This window comes from Gekko japonicus, unplaced genomic scaffold (assembly GCF_001447785.1).
Source record: "Gekko japonicus isolate JY-2015 unplaced genomic scaffold, Gekko_japonicus_V1.1 scaffold7, whole genome shotgun sequence".
NCBI classification, from domain to species: domain Eukaryota; kingdom Metazoa; phylum Chordata; class Lepidosauria; order Squamata; family Gekkonidae; genus Gekko; species Gekko japonicus.
Genome location: NW_015159711.1, coordinates 119,077 through 139,922, shown reverse-complemented (window position 1 = coordinate 139,922; position 20,846 = coordinate 119,077). Strand labels below are relative to the sequence as shown.

Sequence of the window (20,846 nt, the reverse complement as noted above, 5' to 3'; positions counted from 1 at the left end):
TGCTGAAATGAATGGGAGTTGGGCAAGACTACTTTCCATAAACTTGCAGAGATACAGGATAGCCTATGCAATCTGTAAAAACCAAGGAAAGCGGCATGCTCCTCCACCCCTTCCTGTTTTACTCTTGTATCGGAATGATTAGTTATCTTTGGTCTAGACATGGATTGAACCATTTCATAAAATCACCTTTGTAAGTTCAAATTGAAAAAGTCCATTTGGGTTGGAGGAAAGAATGAAGAGCAGAAGGGAGATGACAGTGTGAATTGAGTTTCAGTTTGGTTCCCTTGCAGCCTTGACTGAAGCTGTTCAAGCCAATTCATGTTTGGTAAACAATTCCGCACAGTTCAGAAATGGTTTCAGTTTCTGATCCATAAATTTATTGCAGCTCAGAGAGTCTGATTTCTTACAGTGAAGGAAGGGGTAAGGATTCAGGATGTAAGAAGAACTAGAACTCTAAAGGGAACACATGTATAACGTATTTTTTATTTGCACTGCAGGTAAAGTGTAAAGCAATGCTGTTGCGTCCTATTTCAAGTCCAAATTTGTAAAAATTCATGCAGAAATGTTCCTAATTTCTTCTGGTTGTGGCCAGGGAATAAGGAAATATTATTTATTTTTATTTAAAAACTACCTTGGGGAACAAAAGGATGACACTCTAATTGCATGAAGCATCTTTAATGGCATTGCACTGATGATATATTTTAATAATGTACTGGCCATGTTCTGACACACACAAGATACTTTTTTCTTATGGTCTTGCTACATGCTCCTATGTCTGTCTCCCTGCCCTTTCTTTCCCAAGAATTACTGTGTCAGGCAATTTGTTTCTAGGATAACTTGCAATCTGTACTGGAGCCAGGCTGGGAGGCAAAACAATATAGACTGGGGAGGTAAGAAGTGGAGGGAAACATTTTAGCTCCCCTCACTTGCATATCCTCTTTAAGATCAGAGTCCCCCATTCTATTATATACAGTTCCATGGCATCTGTTTTGGGCTAGAGATTTTATAACTAAGATCTGGGTTCTGCTTTCATTTCAGGGTGGAGTCTGTGGTTGCGATTCATTTGAGTTTTCTAGAATTGCTGTTTCCTCTTGTCCCTTCAGCTTCCATGTGGCTGTTTATTCATCTGTCCTTCTCTCAGTCAGCAAGTCACACTTCCTGCATGGTCTGAGAGGTCAAACTTTCCTGTCACATTCAGCAGTCCCTAACACTGGCAAACACATGAACCATCACCCCCCCCCCCCAAAGGATGCCTTCCATCAAGGTGGCTTGCTCTAGACCAGGGTTGGGCACCTATTGGCACGTCTGCTGAGCAGCAGCAGCACACCAGACCATTCTGATCAGAACACAGGGCCAGTTCTCTGCACCAGGAACCAAAGTGACCCTTCAGGTAGCATTGCCAACTGGCCTGGAGAACAACGTCCTGTCCTTTTTCTAGAGGTTTCATATGTTGAAACTGGCAGCTGAAGCTTTTCATGGCATGTCTCAGACACTTTTTGCTCCCTTATTAAACAGTTTTTCGCCTGCACTGTTTCCCAATCCTGTAATCCTAGTCCTATGGCATTGCTGGCCCAGGAAGGCAATGGCAATCCACCTCTTCTTTCTCACTAGCCTTGACAACCCTATGGGGTCACCAGGCTGTGACTTGATGGCACTTTACACACATACACACACTGTGTTGTTGACTGGAGGTTCTTGCTGTATGATTGAATTTCTTTTCATATGTTGTAATCCAATTTGAGTCTCAGTGAGAAAGGCAGGTTATAAACAGTGTTCCCGCTATGCTGAGTTAGTGTGAGCTAGCTCACAGTTTTTTAGCCTCCAGCTCACATATTTTTGTCTTAGCTCAGGGGAAGGACGGCTCCAGAGCCAACTAATTTATGCAGTAGCCAAATTGCTTGCTCACAACTTTAACGCCAGGAGCTCACAAAGTAGAATTTTTGCTCATGAGACTCCACAGTTTAGAGGGAACATTGGTTATAAATGAAGCTTAAAAACAACAACAATAACAACACCTCAATGAACTCCTTTAAAGGGACAAGACATTTTTCTCTAGGCCAGTTGACAACCATGCCCTGAGATGGCTGGCTAAGTATTGTACTGCTCCTGACCACCCCACCCCACCACCACCCCACCACCACCCAGTTTCGGTCACCACAACACCTACATCCTCGCTGTAAATGTTTTGTTGGGGTTTTTTGGTTTTGCACTTTGGCAAAAAACAAAATGTCTACCCCTGCTCCAGACAATTAACTAGTCTGTGCTAGGAAAGAAGAAAGGCTTGCAAATTAGTTTAAAGCACATAAAAGAGGTTGTTGCCCAGTGTTTGCTTTTCCAAGCTAAGAAGAAGAATAGGAGCCCTCGAGGGGGCACTGCCTTCTTTTCTCTCTTCAGTATGCATATTTAAATACAAACACCAGGAGCCCAAGGCAGGAGGGTGGGGATGTTACAACAGCATTTCCCTCTCTTTAACAAGGCTTTAGAATATGAAATAAGGTTTTCTTTTTCTTGTTTTAAAAACCAAGGACACGGCTTGCTTAAGTCTTAATTGAAATAGTTGCTACAGTTTCATTTTGCTTGAGACCAATTTGTAATCCAAAAATACATATATCCAGGGGGAGGGGGAGAGCATTTTTTTTTTTGCCTTTAATGACAGATAGTTATCTGGGGGGGGGGGGGGAAATACACACCAGAACTGGATACTATCCCGATTTCAGTTTTTTAAAATGCATGTTTGCAGGTAAATAAAAAAGTTTTGGGGGCACAGCAAAAAGCAATAGAAAATATGCTTGGAATAAACAGAGTTAGACTTGTTGAGTAGTATTTGCCTTTTGATTAACTGCTTAATTAATTGGTTAAATCTACATGTATTTGCATAGCACTGAATTCTTAGACTACTCACCAAAACACTTTTGAATATTCGTTCCTCATTTTTGTAGAACCAAATCGGCTCCTCTTATCATCAAATAAAAATGTACCTTTGCTGCTGCCCTCTCCCATAAAAATTGACTCCCAGCAGTTAATCAAGAATAACCTTGGATGATGATTACTCTGTTAATTACACCAATTCCCACCTGCATTCCTAACAAGAATAACTTACTTTGAAGAAATGAATGCAGACTGGTGTTTAAGGTCACTCAGAGTGTCCCTGGGGACACAGGACAGTCTGTGTTTTCTGGTTCTTGCCCCATTTCTGCATTTGGGGGATGCCTCATTTGCATTTTTTTGTTTGATTGGCTTACACATGTCTTTTATTAGGGTTCAGCCCTTTCCGTCTCAGGCAACACTAGAAATTAACAGTACAATCCTAAACAAGAGTTATTATACCCCACTAAATTCACTGAAGTCCATGTAGAGTTGCCAACCTCCAGGTGGGACCTAGAGATACCCAGACTACAGAGGTCAGTTCCCCTGGAGCAAATGGTCACTTTGGGGGATGCTGACCTCCCTCCTGGGCCCAAACCGCACCCTCCCTAGCCTTTACCCCCCAAATCTTCAGGAATTTCCCAAGCTGGAGTTGGCAACTCAATCAATGTGCTTAGAGACGGGTATAACTCTCCTTAACACTGTACTGTATATCTCAAAACAAGGAAGCCTTAAGGCAGAGTGTGCATGACCCCCGCTAGTTACTGGGTTCAGGCATGCTTTGCTCTTTCACAGAAAATTCTGGTGAGAAATTCACCCAGATTACCCATTATGTACCCTAATAAATGACAAGCAAGCACATGGTTTACATGGGGTTACTGCCCCATTCCCCAGCAGAGAGGGATTCTGCTTTAGGATCTTGGGGGAGGGGGAGACTAACTCTGCCTGGGTCATGAGCCTCAATTCGCACATGATGGGGAACTAGAGTTTATTTCTAGTTAGAATTCTTTGCATGAAGAGAGAGGAGGTAGAGGGAGGGTCAGGGACCGTACAAGGCTTGCAACAGTTCATGTACATCCCAGCTTAATATCAGCTTGTTGTGTCATCTGAATTTAGCCCATATGGATTGCGGATGCATCTTGCCTTTGGCACATTAGCATGTAAATGCATGCCCATGAACACTGAGGCACAATACTGTGCACAGCTTGCCGTTTCACATCCTGGGGCTACTTACACAGGTTAGTTTTGAACTGCTGATGACATATTTTAGGACAATTATTGTCTAGTGTAGCAGGCTGATAACCCAGCCTCGCCTGGTCTTGTCAGAGCTTGGACACTAAGCAGGGTTGGCCACAGTTAGTACTTGGGTGGGAGACCACCAATGAAGACTGGGATTGCTATGCAGAGGAAGGCAATGGCAAACCACCTCTGCTCATCTTTTCCCTTGTAAACTCCATGGTCCTGGGTTGCTTGCAACTGGATGACGCACAATTATTACTGTTGAATGTATTTTTCACTCAAGGAATAAAGATCCTCCTGGCTTTTGTATAGGTGCAGGCAGAGGTCATTTCGTGGGGGATCGCGGGGGATCGCAGTTCCCCCGGGTGAGGTACGGGGGGCAGGGCACATGAAAAAGCCCCGCCCCCTGCTTCCGGCCGTCCCGCTTCTGGCCCTCATTCAGCCAGGAGGAGGCAGGAGAAGAGGGAGGGTAAGTTGCTTCCTCCCTGCCTCTCCCCACCCCTGCCTGCCTGGGGCCAGGGAAGGCCTTCGCGGAGCTTCCTCGCACTCCCGCCGGCCTTGCAGGTCCACCGCCGGGCCCCTCATGGTGCTCGGCAGTGGAGCTCCAAGGCCGGCGGCGGCCGGGACCGTTGGGGGCGGGGTGTGTGGCCTTATGACACACTTCCGGTGATGTGAGGGGGTGTGGCCTTATGACACACTTCCAGTGATGTCAGGGGGTGTGGCATATGCTAATGAGTTATGCTAATGAGTTCCCCTAGCTCTTTTTCTACAAAACGACCCCTGGGTGCAGGGGAGGTAACTGCAGGGTAAATACATACAACAGAGGACAGCCTTCAGCAATGTATGATAGAGGTGGAAAGTAGAGATTCAAGCAGCAGTTCTGAGTCTTAGAGTTAAGGAACTGTGAATGCGTCTCTGTTTTCACTGGAGAAACATTGGAAGGTCTAGTGTCCTTGTCATGGTCTAGCCGAAACTGCTCTGTCAAATGACTACACTAGGCATGAACAAAGTGTGTTCCAATGTGTCTAATGGTGGAATGTGCTGTCAAGTCATCGCTGGCCTATGGTGACCCCGTGGGTTTTTCAAGACAAGAGATGTCCACAGGCGGTCTGCCATTGCCTGCCTCCATGTAATGGCCCTGGTAGTCCTTAGAGGTCTCCCATCCAGATACTAGCCACGGCTGACCCTGCTTAGCTTCTGAAATCTGATGAGATCGGGCAAGCCTGGGCTATCCAGGTCAGGGCTAATGTGTTTAATAACCAAAAATTATAGTCAAGTTGCAATTTTAAAAAGCATGTTGCTCTACTGACAGCCATAAATGCTGATCTTGATGGCCCACAGTATCCTAATCTCATCAGATCTGGGAAGTGAAGTGGGGTCAGCTCTGGTTGGGAGGCCACAAAGGAACTCCAGGATCAGTACACAGAGGCAGGCAAGGGCAAAACACCTCTGAATGTCTCTTGCCTTGAAAACCCTACAGGGTCACCATAATCCAGCTGTGACTTGACAACAGGTTCCACCACTAAGGCAGGAACTCTAAATACTAACAGTATGCTGTGGATGGAGGGGGGACAACCAGGATATGCTATAGGTGATTATAAAAAACAGCTTAGCTAGTTTTGGTTTCTAAGGGATTTCCCCTCCAAGTTCCAACTGTATTTTAGAAGTACTTGTGGAATAAATCACAGCAAAGCTCCACTGAAACCAGTAGGGCTCTTTTGGCACAAACCATTTCTGATTTCTGGCCTTGATATTTCAAAAATAAAAAAGATCTGGCTGCTAATTTAGGTACCGAGCTGCATACTCTAAATGGAACCAGAATATTGGGAACTGGCTGATAGAAACACCATTATCAGTTCGTTCTCTCTCTCTCTCTCTCTCGCTCTCTCTCTCTCTCTCTCTTTTTTTTTTCTCTCTCCCCCCCCTCCCCATGGTTGCATTCTTGTACGATCACAGGAAGAAAACGCATAGGTTTTCCATATGCTTCCCCCACACACACAGGTAAAGAGCTGTGTTGAATTGCTAAAACAAATGCTTTGGGTTTCAGATTTGCCTTTCAATCATACCCTTTGCCTTGAAACTCTTACCAATTTTGGGGCTGAGCTTCAACTCAAATTAAGTCCTAAGTAAAATAAATATTTCCTCTGAATAGATCTGTGGCCAGATGGATTTGCATGTATTCCATTTTGATTTATTCTTACAGTTCCTCTCACTGTAAAATTAGGATTAAAAATAAATGGACTTACTTTGTAATAATGTTCTGCCTGGGATATTTTCAGGAACAGATTGTGGCTTTATATAGTGTTCTTTTGTTAGTTCTGTGTCTTTAAAAACATAATTAGAGCCCATCCCTCAAAGGACAGTTGTTAATCGTAAGTAAGGCTGAGTTCTTTTAGTGTCCAACTAGACCTGACAGGGGGAGCCATGTTGTTTGTTGTCCAATTATATGTTCCATTTGCATATAAAGCAGGGGGTGGGGAACTAATTTTATTTTAAGATGCACAGAAGGCAAGAACAGAGGAACCCTCCCCCCATTCCTGCCTGGCTTTGAACTTGGAATTGAGCCAGACTGAGAGGAAGGTACCTGAAGTGGCAGAACATGGGCAAGTAAAGCTGGGAAGGAAAGGGTTCAATCTGCCTCATCTGCTGCACCCTTCACTTTATACGTATGTGAGGAAACACTATAACAACCCAGTTTAATGTTCTTTAGCTTTGTCAGGAGATGGTTTAACTGTGCTTGGGCAGTACCTCTTTAGATCACATGAGATGTCACAGGACTGAATGTTCTGTCATAGAGAAAAAATCCATATAGAAAACAAGCATATCAAGGTTTCTAAATTAGCTTCAGGCCTGCTGATTCTTAAAAGTCTGTAAAATATATGAAAGGAAACTACGTGTGGCCATCCCATGCTATGTCATTCATACACTGATGCATAAAAAATTCTTTGGGATTATAGTATATGTGCTTCAGTGAACGTCCAAAATCTGAATATTAACCTGAATGCAGACAATTCCAGATTAATTTCATTGTCTGAAAAATAAATGTAAAATTTCCCACTGTTAAGACATCCAGTAGTGAATGCTAACAATCCTATATGGGACTCTCAACACTCACCAGTGTATCTTAGCATTTTTAAGGGTTTGTTTAATTTCTCTGTTTGATCAATGTTACTTGTTAATTTAGTACATTTTTATTCCACCCTTCCTCCAAGGAGCTCAGGGAGGCACATATGGGTCTCCATCTGACACTGGGCTTGACTCCAGTGGACTTAAAAGATGTAACTTTGTTTAGAATCGTATTATACATTGGGCTTTCCTTTTATTAATAATAGTCTGATGTTTAATATTGCCCTCAAATAATACTTCACCATATGGGATATTTCATCAGCTAATCAAAATATTTTATTTCAAGGGGGAAAAACATGTCCACTGGAATTTTGCCTGCAGAATCAATTTCATACTACTGAAATGGTTACAAGCATCATTGCAATCTTCTGTCCTAAGGGGAGCTACAACCACCTCTTAAGGCGTTGGAATGGAACATGCCAAAAGCTGTAGGAAGAAAGGGCTAAGAGGGGGGAACAGCTGTTAGGAATGCCTCAAGAGTGAAAGGGGCAAAAAACCCCGACTACAAACAACCACCCTGAAAAGTTTATAGGAGATCACAGTGCAGATAAATGGAGAGAAACATACTTATTCAGCATGGGGGGGGAAATACATTGTTTTGTTTAAATCAACAATGTAAGTTATAAGGCTGAAAATATAATGACTTTGCAAATTAATGTATTGATCATTCATTTTTAAATTTTATTTTATTTTCAAACTCTTGATAGCATACATTACATATACACAATTTAAACATTCTGAATCTCCATTTGCTTATTTGATGTTGTTCAACACATCCTTATTGTTATTATTAATGTGATTACTTTATGAATAATAACAATGAGGATCAAATAAGCAACAAATAAAAAAAATAAGATTTAACTATTACTCCTTTACAAGAACAGCATCTTGCAATAGTAAGTGTTCGAAGGAATTACTCCCTGTTCAGACATAAATTGTAACAATGGAAACCAGATCCCCACAAATTTAGACTGATAACAGTCCTATGCTAATTTACACAGGACCAATTGATTTTAATAGCACTTTACATGCACATAATTTACTTACTTAGTCTGCCTTTCTCGCTGTGAATCAAGATGGATTAAATAATTATAAAACAATGCATTAAAAAGTATGATGTGCCATAAACAATGCAAAAACTGAATTACAAGAATTAGAAGACAATGCAGTAAAAACAAAATAATGCATTCAATAAACAATACAATAAATGATACCCCCATTCCCTTTCTTTGGGTTACTAACTGCCTGAAGAAAAAAATGTCCTGACCCTTTAACAGAGATTTAATGGTGGTGGAAAGTATTGTTGAGTCACAACCCACTTAACCCTATACAGTTTTCAAGGCAAGAGACAGTTTTCCATTGCCTGCCCTTGTATAGCAACCCTGGACTTCTTTGGTGGTCTCCCATCCAAATACTAACCAGGGATGACCCTGCTTGGCTTCCAAGATCTGATGAGGTTGGGCTAGCCTGGGGAATCCAGGTCAGGGCACAGGTTTAATAGAGGGATGTAATTTACTGCCATGACATGAAAAGCTTCAGCTACCCATTTCCATTCTACTGAAGGGACAGGACATTTTTCTCCAGGACTGTTGGTAACCCCAGCCACTGTGCGCAGGTAGCATTGTACTTCATGGGAGGATAGAGGGTGATTCCTACTGACTACCCTTTTCCACTTCAGGAGCACATGCCACTTTTGGGTGGACATTGGGGGCTGTGACAAGAAGGAAAAGGGCTAGAAGTTGGCTCCTACCCGCTCTTTCGCTTAATCTCTCCTAACTTCCTTTCATACTACAGCCCCACCCCATATGGCTTTTGTCCACGCAGGTCCTGTGATCCTCAGCACAGCCTTTCTGGTGGTCAAAGGTTCTCCCTTTTTCAGCAGCAGAAAAGCTGTTTGAATCCAACTTGTTGAATCCAAGTCCATAAGCTCAAAGGTTTCCTGTCCTCAGCTGCAGGAAGAGAACATAATGGTTTTCTGAAGACTGTGCAAAACAGAAATGTTCAGGAGAGTTTTTGATGACAGAAGTAGGGCTATAGGATAATGGAATGGTTTGAGAAAGCGCTTTTAGAAGACTGTGGTGTACTGCACTTATTATTGTATTATTAATCTTGATTTTGCTGCCTTGTCTTCTACTTGTGTAATTCATTTTCTGAATTGATTATGGTACATCCTGTCTTACTTTTTGAGGTCTGCATTCTATTTTGCTGTCCCAGTCCTATTGCATTGTTCATTGGATGAATTATGCTTTCTTGGTGGCTTTCTTTTTATATTTTGTAATCTCCGTTGGGTCTTAGTGTGAGAAAGGCAGGCTGTAAATGAAGTACATAAGTAAACAATGCCTTGGTATCAGGCAGCCCGAAACCAAATGGCATCCTCTAAGGTGCCACTGGACTATTGCTATGACCAGATCCCAGGTGAGAAACATCATTGGCAGCACCCCCATTTGTTCAGCTTTTGAATACTCTACTTTTGATTGCCTTGTAGCCCATTCAACAATTTTGATGGCACACTTTTCATACTAGGCTTCTTCCTATTTGGCAATCATTTTGAATATTAACTATAAATGTGCATTTTTGCAAATGGAAGCAACTTGGTTGCCTCAAAGTTTATAGGAGCTTAATTTTTTTTTTTTTTGAGAATACCTGAAATAGTAACACAGAGAAAGTTAACCGTGTACCAGTGCTTGGGTGAACTGGCTGTTGTTACTGTCAGCATTATTGAAGGTGATACTGTAAGTAACAGTGTTACTGTAGGTGACACAGAATGTGAGACCCTTTAGTCTATTTCAGAAGCTAAGTGGATAGTCCGTGACAGGTACTCCCCACATGTTCTTTGAATCTGCTGTTCTGAGGTATACAGCCTCCATACATGAAGGTTCCATTTAGCTGTCAGGCCTAATTCCATGCTTCTAATGCAATCTTAGAAAGGAGATGGCAGAAAGCTAGAAACTTCATAGCCAAATTCTCATGATAAGAACATACATAAGAACATAAGATATGCCAATGTTGGATCAGGCCAAAGGCCCATCCAGTCCAACACTCTGTGTCACACAGTGGCCAGAAATACCAGTGCCATCAGGAGGTCCACCAGTGGGGCCAGGACATTAGAAGCCCTCCCACTGTTGACCCCCCCCCCAAGCACCAAGAAGACAGAGCATCACTTGCCCCAGAGCCCCTAGCTATACCTTGTGGCTAATAGCCACTGATGGACCTCTGCTCCATATGCTTATCTAATTCCCTTTTGAAGCCGTCCATGCTTGTAGCCGCCACCACTTCCTGTGGCAGTGAATTCCAAGTGTTAATCACTCTTTGGGTGAAGAAGTACTTTCTTTTATCCTTTCTAACCCGACCGCTCAGCAATTTCATGGAGTTCCCACGAGTTCTTGTATTGTGAGAAAGGGAGAAAAGTACCTCTTTCTCTACCTGCTCTTTCCCATGCATAATCTTATAAACCTCAATCATGTCACCCCTCAGTCGTCGTTTCTCCAAGCTAAAGAGCCCTAAGCGCCTTAACCTTTCCTCATAGGGAAAGTGTTCCAACCCTTTTATCATTCGTGTTGCCCTTTTCTGCACTTTTGCAGGATATGGCAACAGTTTCAAATATGTACCTTATTCTTTCGTGTCTATGTTACTTGTGAATATAACAGGGCAGTCCTCTCCTTATTTTTGCAGTTGGGTCTCTGTTCCTTCTTCTGCAGCTGCTTTGGATCCAGTGAAGAGTAGTGATTAGTCTGTCTTGCACTCCCTTTTGACATTTAAATCAACGCAGCACACACCGTAGAAGGGGGGAGGGGATTGCAATGGAGTTGGTAACTATGGGTAACTATGGGTGAGCCTTCCAGTTACTAATGACTAGCCTGGACCTTAAAATGTTTGTTGAACCAGTGTCAACGTTTGGCATCAAGGCGCCAGCCTGATTTAATACCAAACTGTCAACTGATCTCAGCTATGCTACATTAGCACCACTTTATATGGGAATCCTAAAGACAAACTGCTAATGGGTATGCGTTTCAAGTCTTCATCTGTAGACAGAGAGAGAGAGAGAGATGTGCTCGGGCACATCTCCATCCCCTCTCCACTATATTTGGGGCCTGAGCTGCTCTTTCTTCACTAAATGGTGGTGCCCTCTTTCCAGGCAGGGGCTTCAAGGAAATGAATAGAAAATCTATGATTTCTTGACAATCAAGAGAAACATCTATAACCCTCTCAACAAGCCCAAATGTCTTTATGATTTTATTTTGGTATCTATGATCTTTAAATAAGGAAAGTTATTCTTTTCTTCAATTCTTAAAATTTTACTGGAAATGGACCCTTGCTTTAACAGATAACTTCTGTAAGTTACCACTTTTAAACACCATGCCATGTTCACCACAGTCACAGAAGCTAATTGGGCATATATTTATATCTATATCTATCTTGTATTCTAATACTAAAGTCAAAAAATCTTTGGATAATTAAAAAGCTGATGACTGGAGCTGTGAATGGGCAAAACAGATCTTTTTTTACAAACCTGAAAAGGGTCCCGGGTTTGCAGAAAAATGTGAAATCTAAAAAAACCCAAATATTGGGGGAGTTAATGATGAAGGGATCTTCTGTAGCTTTAATCAACAGATTTCCTCAGTGGCTCTTGCTAGGCAAACACAGTATTCCAGGCTTGGCTCAGTCAGTAAAAGGCAGGGTGGGAGGGCAGGGCCCTTTCCAGGCCTATTTTGGCCTTTGAGGGAGGACTCATTGGGCTCAGGCCTGACTAGGGCTCCCAGTTCCAGTTCGGGACATTCCTGGAGATTTTGTGGTAGAGTCTGAAGAGGGCAGGGTTTGGGGAGTGGAGAGGCCTCAGCTGAATATAATGCCATAGAGTCCACCCACCAAAACAGTTTTTTCTCAAGGGGGACAGAACTGTCATCTGGAGTTTTAATTCTGGGAGATCTTCAGGACCCATCTGGATGTTGGGCAGCTCTAGGCCTGGAAGTACCCTCTGGGTGACTTGATGTCACCTGAGTGACTCAACTAGGCCTGGCTGCTTCCTACTCTTCAACAGCAGCCACCCTATGAAAGTGCAGCGGTTAGAGTTTCAGAGTAAGGTCTGGGTGACCCAGGTTCAAATTGCCATCTTACTGTGGAAGCTCACTGGGTGATTATGAACCAGTCAGATACTTTCAGCCTAGCCTACCTCATAGGGTTGGTGTGTGAATGAAAAGGAGAGGAGAATAATGTAAATGAATAATAAATATAGCTGAAGATGGGAGGCAGATAAAGGTAGGTTGCTGAATGGTTGAGAAGGTTAGAATGAGGCAGAGAAAGGGGAAAGGATAGGAGGGTGGCCAGGAGGACGGGGGGGGGGGAAGTGTGGGGAAGGGGATACAGAGAAGAAAAGTGAGATGCCATCCCACAAGTCCTTGAGGGTTTCCTCCCATGCAAGTGGGCCTGGCCCAGTGACCAGCACCATGCAACTGGGACAGTTTTCCTACGCAGAGGCTGCTGGGCCAGGCAGGGGAGGGGAGAAGGAAAGCTGAAGATTGAGGGGCAGATAAAGGTAGGTTGGCTGTTGGGAAGGAGTTAGTGTTGCCAACTCCAACTTCTATGGCCTTATACCCTGCCGAGGTCTTTTCTTTCCACAAAGCTTGCCCTCCCAAGGATCCATGAATTTCCCAGCCTGGTGCTGGCAACCCTAAAGGGGTACTGTTCTCAGTAGTTCTGTTGTGATTCCTCCAGGCCTCACCGGAAGGTTGGCAACCCCACAAGGGGTCACCATGAATAGGCCACCACCACCACCAAGCTTTTGAGAGTCAAAGTTCCTGTGCCGGGTATCTGATGAAGGCAGGTTTGACTCTCAAAACAGCTTGTGCCGTGGAAAGCTTGTTGGTCTTTTAACGTGCTACTGGACTTGAACATTTCTCCTTAAACAAGAATTGTTTCTGTTCTATAAACATTATTTAAATGAAGGCTCTCATGACATAAATTCATATGTTTGGATTCCTCCCCCCCCCCAAAAAAAAAACAACCAAAGAAGAAAATTAGGTAGAATGAATCAGTGCTCGAGATAGGGCGATGCTGTCCCTAGTTGTATGAGGCACATGCCTGGGTGCTCACTTAGCTTAGTCTTCTTGGTTTGTCCAGTTCAACCTGGGCACTGAAGGCACATTCCAGGACGAAGCCTGGGAGCATCTGGCTGGCTGCTTTTGGAAACGAGGTGATGCACCAGATCGACCTAGCATAATTTATATAATATTTTTGACAGTCGTGATAGCTAAATGGAACCTCCATTTCACAGGAAAAAGGATGCTAGAACCAGAGGACAGATCTGGTCTGCTCTAGCAGGGCTTATGGAAAGGAGGCATGATTTGCAAATTTAACCTCCATTTACATTCACTGAGAAACTGCTTGAAGTCCTGTTTCTTGCCTCAGCAGCCATAGAATTTCTCCACCCCACCTCCCAGGCATAGACTCATGATTGTTTTTATGTTGTTTTCTTCATACAATGCCTGAAAAAGAACCTTTAAAGTCTGCTTTCTATGGTCTTGTAAATGGCTCAGACGCTTTCTGCTTCCCTACCCTTCCACTTGCTGACCTTTCTTTCCCAGACTTGAGAAAGTGTCTCCAAATAAGGCAGGCAGAAGTTGGCTGGAGGGAGACGAATCTAAAGCACATTTCTCCACCCACCCCCCATGTCTACCACTGTCTTCCAAAGAGTATAGCTCTATTGGTAAAAAAAAATCTTTCTGGGCAAAGCTAAAGAAAAGACATCGAGCCTAATCTTTTCCTTAAGGACTTTCCCAACAATTACTAGGCCCCATGATGTAGAAATTGTAGAGATTTTTTAACTGAAAGAAATGGCACAGGGCGGGGCTCACTGTCACAATTACATCACATCAGAGCCTTGCTAGGTCAGACCAAGGCTCCACCTAATTTTGGGTATTCCAACAGCAGCCAGCCAGATATCTTCAGAAAGACCTCAAGCATGATAGGAAAGGCCATAGCCATGCCCTGGTGGGGCATATAGGGCTGGCACTAACTGACATGCTGCCTCTGAATATGGAGGCTCCTTCAGGCTCTCTGGCAGACATGTCTTCTATAAAGTAGTCTAATCCCCTTATAAAACCATCTAAGTCAGTGGCCACCAATACATCTTATGACAAGGAATCCCATACATTAGTTACGATGCATGAAGAGGTATTTTTTTTTGTCTGTCCTGGACTGGGTGATCTTTAATTCTAGCATTATGAGAGGGGGAGAGAAAAAATTCTATCTACTCTGGCTGCAGTTCTATGCAATTTCTATCATGTGCCCTTTTGTTATCTCTACCACCACCAAATTCGAAAGCGTCCCCGCCAGCCGCCACCAAATTTGAAATGTTTTAGCCTTTTCTTTTGAAGAGAAAGTGCTCCAACCTCTTAATTATTTTATACCCCACTTTTCACTACCCAAAGGAGTCTCAGTGCAGGTTACAATCTCCTTCCCTTCCTCTCCCCACAACAGACACCCTGTGAGGTAGGTGGGACTGAGAGAGCTCTGAGAGAACTCCTCTTGAAAGAACAGCTCTGAGAGGACTGGGACTGACCCAAGGTCACCCAGCTAGCTGCATGTGGAGGAGTGGGGAATCAAATCCGGTTCTCCAGATTAGAGTCTACCGCTCTTACCCACTACACCAAACTGAGCTGTGCTGGGATTCCCTACAAAACTAATGTTCAAAGCAGCTTGAGCAGGCCCTGGGCAGGTACATGGGTGTTGAAACATACAGGCACGCTAGGCTTGTCAAATCTGGGTTGGGAAATTCCTGGAGCTTAGAGGTGGAGCCTGGAGAGGGGAGGGACCTCTGCAGGGTATAATGCCACAACGTCCACCCTCCAAAGCTGCCCTTTTCTCCAAGGAAACTAGTCTCATTAACTATAATTCTGGGAGATACCCCCCCAGGAGGTTGGCAACCCTACACACATATAGAAAGTATTCTATTGTGCTGTGAGAAAACCATCAATCTTTTCTTGCAGTAGTCATAATAATGCATGCATCTACCCATCGAAGAGCTGGAAATCTGTCTCGGTGAGAATCAACAAAAAAGGGAGAAGAGCTGTAGCTAAGCTGTAGAGCCACTGCTTTCCATATGCAAGGTCCCAAATCACTGTTTAGGATATACACCTAGTTTATATAGCAGTGGTGGCGAACCTATGGCACGGGTGCCAGAGGTGGCACTCAGAGCCCTCTCTGTGGGCACGCGTGCCATTGCCCCAGCCAGGCCCAGACCCGCTTGCAGGGAGGGCGGGGTATAAATCTAAATAAATAAATAAAACCATCATTAAACTGTCGAATTCTCTTGCCAAATAATTTTAAGTAAATGAAAGCATTTGAGATTGCTTTCCTTACTTTGCTTGGATCATCTTAAGTTAATGTATGAGTCGTTTTTTCTAAAGTAAAACATCAATATTCAGGTTAAATTGCAGTGTTGGCACTTTGCGATAAATAAGTGGGTTTTGGGTCGCAGTTTGGGCACTCAGTCTCTAAAAGGTTCACCATCACTGCTATATAGGTTGGTGGCCAGTTCCAACTAGGGGGCAGGGGGTGGGCAGGCTCACATTCTCCATGAACTGAGAGTACACTCTGAACATATCCAGTATTCTCTGGTAAGTTTACATTGCAAGAGAAGATCAGTAGCGGGCAGTCAAGTTTGCCCTTACTGATCTTGTACTGAAGAGCCCTGAAAAAGCTTCCAAGGAACCTCTGTCTGGACTGGGCATATATACAGCAGACTTGATGGTGGCCCTCCTGTTGTGTATTTAGATCAGGCCTAATGGATTTACACTCCTATGCATCCCACTAAGGTCCTTTTCGCACTTGGATCTCATCCCTGGTTTTATCAGAGTTCAACTCGTGACACAATACCTTGCATTTATCCCCTAGTCATAACAGCATCCATTTATCCCAGGACAAGTGTGGGGCAAAACCGGGGTGACCTCAATGTAAAGTGAAAACAAAAAATAGCCCGAGATAATTACAGGGGTGAAACTCAAGTGTAGTGTAGAATGTTAAGTTTGGGGACAGGGTTGAACCAGGATTTAAGGTCTAGTGCAGAATGGACCTAAGTGAGCTCTAACTCAGCAAAGGTGAGATAAATTTTGCTAGTCTTTAACGCACCACTCCACCATTGTTTTATTTTTTGCAGCTGCAGACTAACATGGCTGCCACTCTGGAATCTTAAAATCTTTTTATTTCCTTTGGCCTGCTGCTTTCCTAGGGCATTTTTAGACCCCCGACTTCTTCCTTTTGTAGATGCTTCTGCCTGCCCTGTTTCTCTCTAGGATGTGTTCAGCCATTAGCAGAGATTCTTCTGTCTGTCCTGCTTCTCCGTGACCTCAGGGTAATTCAGCCAATCACTGCCAGAGGCTTTACCACCTGCTGCAGATTAGTTATCCATCCACAATGGCTATTCATTAGCTACATTTGGTATTTCAACCTGAGCACATCTAGGATTCAACCAACATCATTTTTGTCACCTTTCCTACATCTCTTTTCCCTTCCCCCCTCCCCATATTCTTCATTTCTCCTTCCTCCAAACCATTCATTCCAACTGTCACCTCCAACCCAGGTTTGATCAATAGGGACTCGTTTACCAAGTTAATGATAATCACAGAATAAACTCTGAAGTTTCAAAGTTCACCCAACTTTAGCAGCATTTTAGACACCCCCCCACCCCTCCCGGGATACTGCCAAGAAACTTTTATTGATCGGCCCAGGGTGTATATAGGAGTTTGAACCTTCTACCCTCCCCCCATCAATCTGATCTGGATTCAAGACTGCTTTGATTCTCTTCGTTATCTGAAACTTTTTGCCTATCTTATAATGTCTGTTATTTTAGATAAAAAGCTCAATCAATTGAGTCAGAAAACTGCAAGTTATATTTTCCTCTGATAACTTTGGTCCCTGCCGTTTTATCGGATAGGTCAGCATTCTCTGTGTGTCTGCCGAGAGATCGAGTGTGACCTCTGCAGATACTTTATCAGCTGCTGGTTTGGTTTTGTTAGAAAAAACCCCGACAAACATATAATCTCTTGCCTTTATTATTTGTTCATGTTTTGTTTTGTTTGTGCAGGCCTGCACAAGTGGTGATCTGCCAAACCGAAGCAGCCCACCGGCCACAAATAGTTGCTTGTCTCATTCAGCAGCCTCCCCATCCATAGTTGCAGGCCCAGGCAGGAAGCAGAAACAGGGGAGTCATACTTTACAGACCTCTGTCCCCGATGTTTGGGCTGTATTTGGCTGGATGGAGCACAAGCTGTGCTAGTCTCCAGAAGAGTGTGATCTGACTAGCATTGAACTTCATATTGCTGTGCTTCATTATCAGGTGATTTTGCCAACCTCCAGGTGAGGCCTGGGGAGCTCCCAAAATTACCACTTCTCTCCAGAGTACAAAGAAGAAAATGACAGGTTCAGAAGATGGACTCCATGGCATTACATGCCTGCTGAACTTCCTCCCCTCCCCAGGCTCCACCGCCAAATCTCTAGGAATTCTCTGACATGGAGTTGGTAACCCTAGGTGATTTTAGGGTAATGTACCATGCATTCCTCTTAGATCTCCTGAATGTTGTGTTGTTTCCTGCAGCTGAAAAACTGCGGTAATTTGATTGACAGCAAAACCACCCCTGTAGTGCTTTGCAGCTCATCTGCATGTGGATTAGCATGATGTTTCTAACTCCACACTGTGAGACAGACAGTTTTTGTCCAATGGTGGTTTGTAACCATGGAGATTAGAAATCCAGGGCACATTCAGTGTTCTTTGAGGGGGTGAACAAACATGTGGACAAGGGGGATCCAATAGATATTATTTACCTTGACTTCCAGAAAGCTTTTGATAAAGTTCCTCATCAAAGGCTCCTAAGTAAGCTCAAAAATCATGGGATAAAAGGATCCTTTTATGGATCAAAAACTGGCTAATTAATAGAAAATAGAGAGTGAGTATAAACGGGAACTTTTCTCAGTGGAGGGTGGTAAGCAGTGGGGTACCGCAGGGATCAGTACTTGGTCCACTTCTTTTTAACTTGTTCATTAATGGCTGCGGTCACACGGAGCATTAGCGACGCTGAACCGACGGAAGATAGGCGGACTTTCCGGGCCCGATCTCACTGCAACATCTGGGGAGCGTAGGGCTCCCGTGGCTCACCCAAGGCTTCCCGCTCTTGCCGCGCATGAAAAAACTAGTACCTCAGAGGTACTAGTTTCCGGGAACTGCGCGGCAAGAGCGGGCGCCTGATCGCGCCCCTGCTGGCCCCCGTGGCATCCGGTGCCCGTGAACAAACATGTGGACAAGGGGGATCCAATAGATATTGTTTACCTTGACTTCCAGAAAGCTTTTGATAAAGTTCCTCATCAAAGGCTCCTAAGTAAGCTCAAAAATCATGGGATAAAAGGACAAGTCCTTTTATGGATCAAAAACTGGCTAATTAATAGAAAACAGAGAGTGAGTATAAATGGGCAGTTCTCCCAGTGGAGGGGTGTAAGCAGTGGGGTACCACAGGGATCAGTACTTGGTCCACTGCTTTTTAACTTGTTCATTAATGATTTGGAGATGGGAGTAAGCAGTGAAGTGGCTAAATTTGCGGATGATACAAAGTTGTTCGGGGTGGTGAAAACCAGTGAGGATTGTGAGGCACTCCAAAGGGATCTGTCAAAGTTGGGCGAGTGGGCGTCAACATGGCAAATGGGGTTCAATGTGGCCAAGTGCAAGGTGATGCACATTGGAGCCAAAAATCCTAACTATAAATACACGTTGATGGGGTCTGAACTGGCAGAGACAGATCAAGAGAGAGATCTTGGAGTTGTAGTAGATAACTCACTGAAGATGTCGAGACAGTGTGTGACTGCAATAAAGAAGGCCAATGCTATGCTGGGGATTATTAGGAAGGGTATTGTAAACAGATCAGCCAATATCATAATGCCGCTATATAAATCAATGGTGCGACCTCATTTGGAATACTGTGTGCAGTTCTGGTCACCACACCTTAAAAAGGATATTATAGCTTTGGAAAAAGTGCAGAAAAGGGCAACTCGAATGATAAAAGGGTTGGAACACTTTCCCTATGAGGAAAGGTTAAAGCGCTTAGGGCTCTTTAGCTTGGAGAAAAGACGACTGAGGGGTGACATGATCGAGGTTTATAAGATTATGCATGGGAAAGAGCAGGTAGAGAAAGAGGTACTTTTCTCCCTTTCTCACAATACAAGAACTCGTGGGCACTCGATGAAATTGCTGAGCAGTTGGGCTAGAACGGATAAAAGGAAGTACTTCTTCACCCAAAGAGTGATTAACACATGGAATTCACTGCCACAGGAAGTGGTGACAGCTATAAGCATGGACAGCTTCAAAAGGGAATTAAATAAGCATATGGAGCAGAGGTCCATCAGTGGCTAATTGCCACAAGGTATAGATAGGGGGCTCTGGGGCAAGTGATGCTCTGTCTTCTTGGTGCTTGAGGCGGGTCAACAGTGGGAGGGCTTCTAATGTCCTGGCCCCACTGGTAGACCTCTTGATGGCACTGGTATTTCTGGCCACTGTGTGACACAGAGTGTTGGACTGGATGGGCCTTTGGCCTGATCCAACATTGGCATCTCTTATGTTCTTATGTAAGTACCCATATAATTGAACAACAACCCTTTTAAGAACACAAGGTTATCTATTCCAGCCCTCCCCCTCCAGACAGATTGGACTGTCCAGTGTGCAAATTCTTGCTCTCTCTCTTTCTTGCTGTTCCTTAGAATCCTGTTCTTATAATTGTGACTGCAATTGGAGTCTCAGGATCATAGCAGGAGCTGTGCAGCACTGCAAATCTGAGAGTGACAGGGAATGGGAATCCCTAGGTCATGGTTTTCATTCATGCCATTTCATGCCCCAGAACCCAGCATGGGAAGGGCTTGCCAAAGTGGGTAAGGCTAAATAGCCCCACCCACTTCTTCTGCAAACTCCACCCATCGTCTCAGCATCAGGTATTTTACTGTTTTCCTGTGTCCTGTGAAGGAAATGCTGCAGCCCTGCAGTCAAAAGTTCATGGACAGGCTTGAGAAGGATTTTCTTAGAAATTTTTTTTCCTCCCATCCCAGCAAATCAACAGGATGTGTACTCTTTTGCCTTAATCTTTTAGGATGCTAGGGTCTGGAAGCTGTCAGATGGGTGCTTAAGCTGATGCTGGTGCTCAGGCATCACTCAGCATTTTCAGAAATTATTCTTTAAAAGATGAAGAGCTTTGCCATCATTCATCATGCATGGCCCTCTGAAACAGGTCATCGGGATTCCCATTATACAGATCCAGTGGATGGAATAAGATTTGTGTCGCTTGATGCACAAGGCAGGATTTATAGCATAAAGTTTCATTCTTCTGTCCATCTCAAAGCCCCCCCCCCCCCGCTCTACTTTCTCTGTCATTATTATTTCCTTTCCCCACTCTGCTTTTCTCTTTCATACAGAGGGGTCTAGTCTGTCTAGCAATAGGCTACAGACCACCATAATGGGACAATCTTCTAAACACCAACAGAGAGAAAAAAACCTCCCTGGTCTCTCCAGATGATCTCCAAGCATGGAGGTGGGGGGGGGGCACACATATATTCCACAGCTTCCTGACAACAGGCTGGAGGCATTC

The 20,846-nt window shown here is 44.0% G+C and overlaps 1 protein-coding gene across 3 annotated transcripts in view; it reads left to right on the top strand.

Annotated features, from left to right (window-relative positions):
* Positions 1-20,846, top strand: part of GATA4 (GATA binding protein 4) — a 45,002-nt gene that overhangs the window by 2,897 nt on the left and 21,259 nt on the right. The window contains exon 2 of one of the 3 annotated variants that reach the window (XM_015429683.1): positions 19,394-19,396. The exons of 1 other annotated variant lie outside the window; for it this stretch is intronic. In XM_015429683.1, the coding sequence (XP_015285169.1) occupies positions 19,394-19,396 (3 nt within the window). Of the gene's footprint in view, positions 1-10,600; positions 10,610-19,393; positions 19,397-20,846 lie in introns of all 3 variants that reach the window. One more of the 3 variants, XM_015429609.1, reaches the window with a different exon arrangement.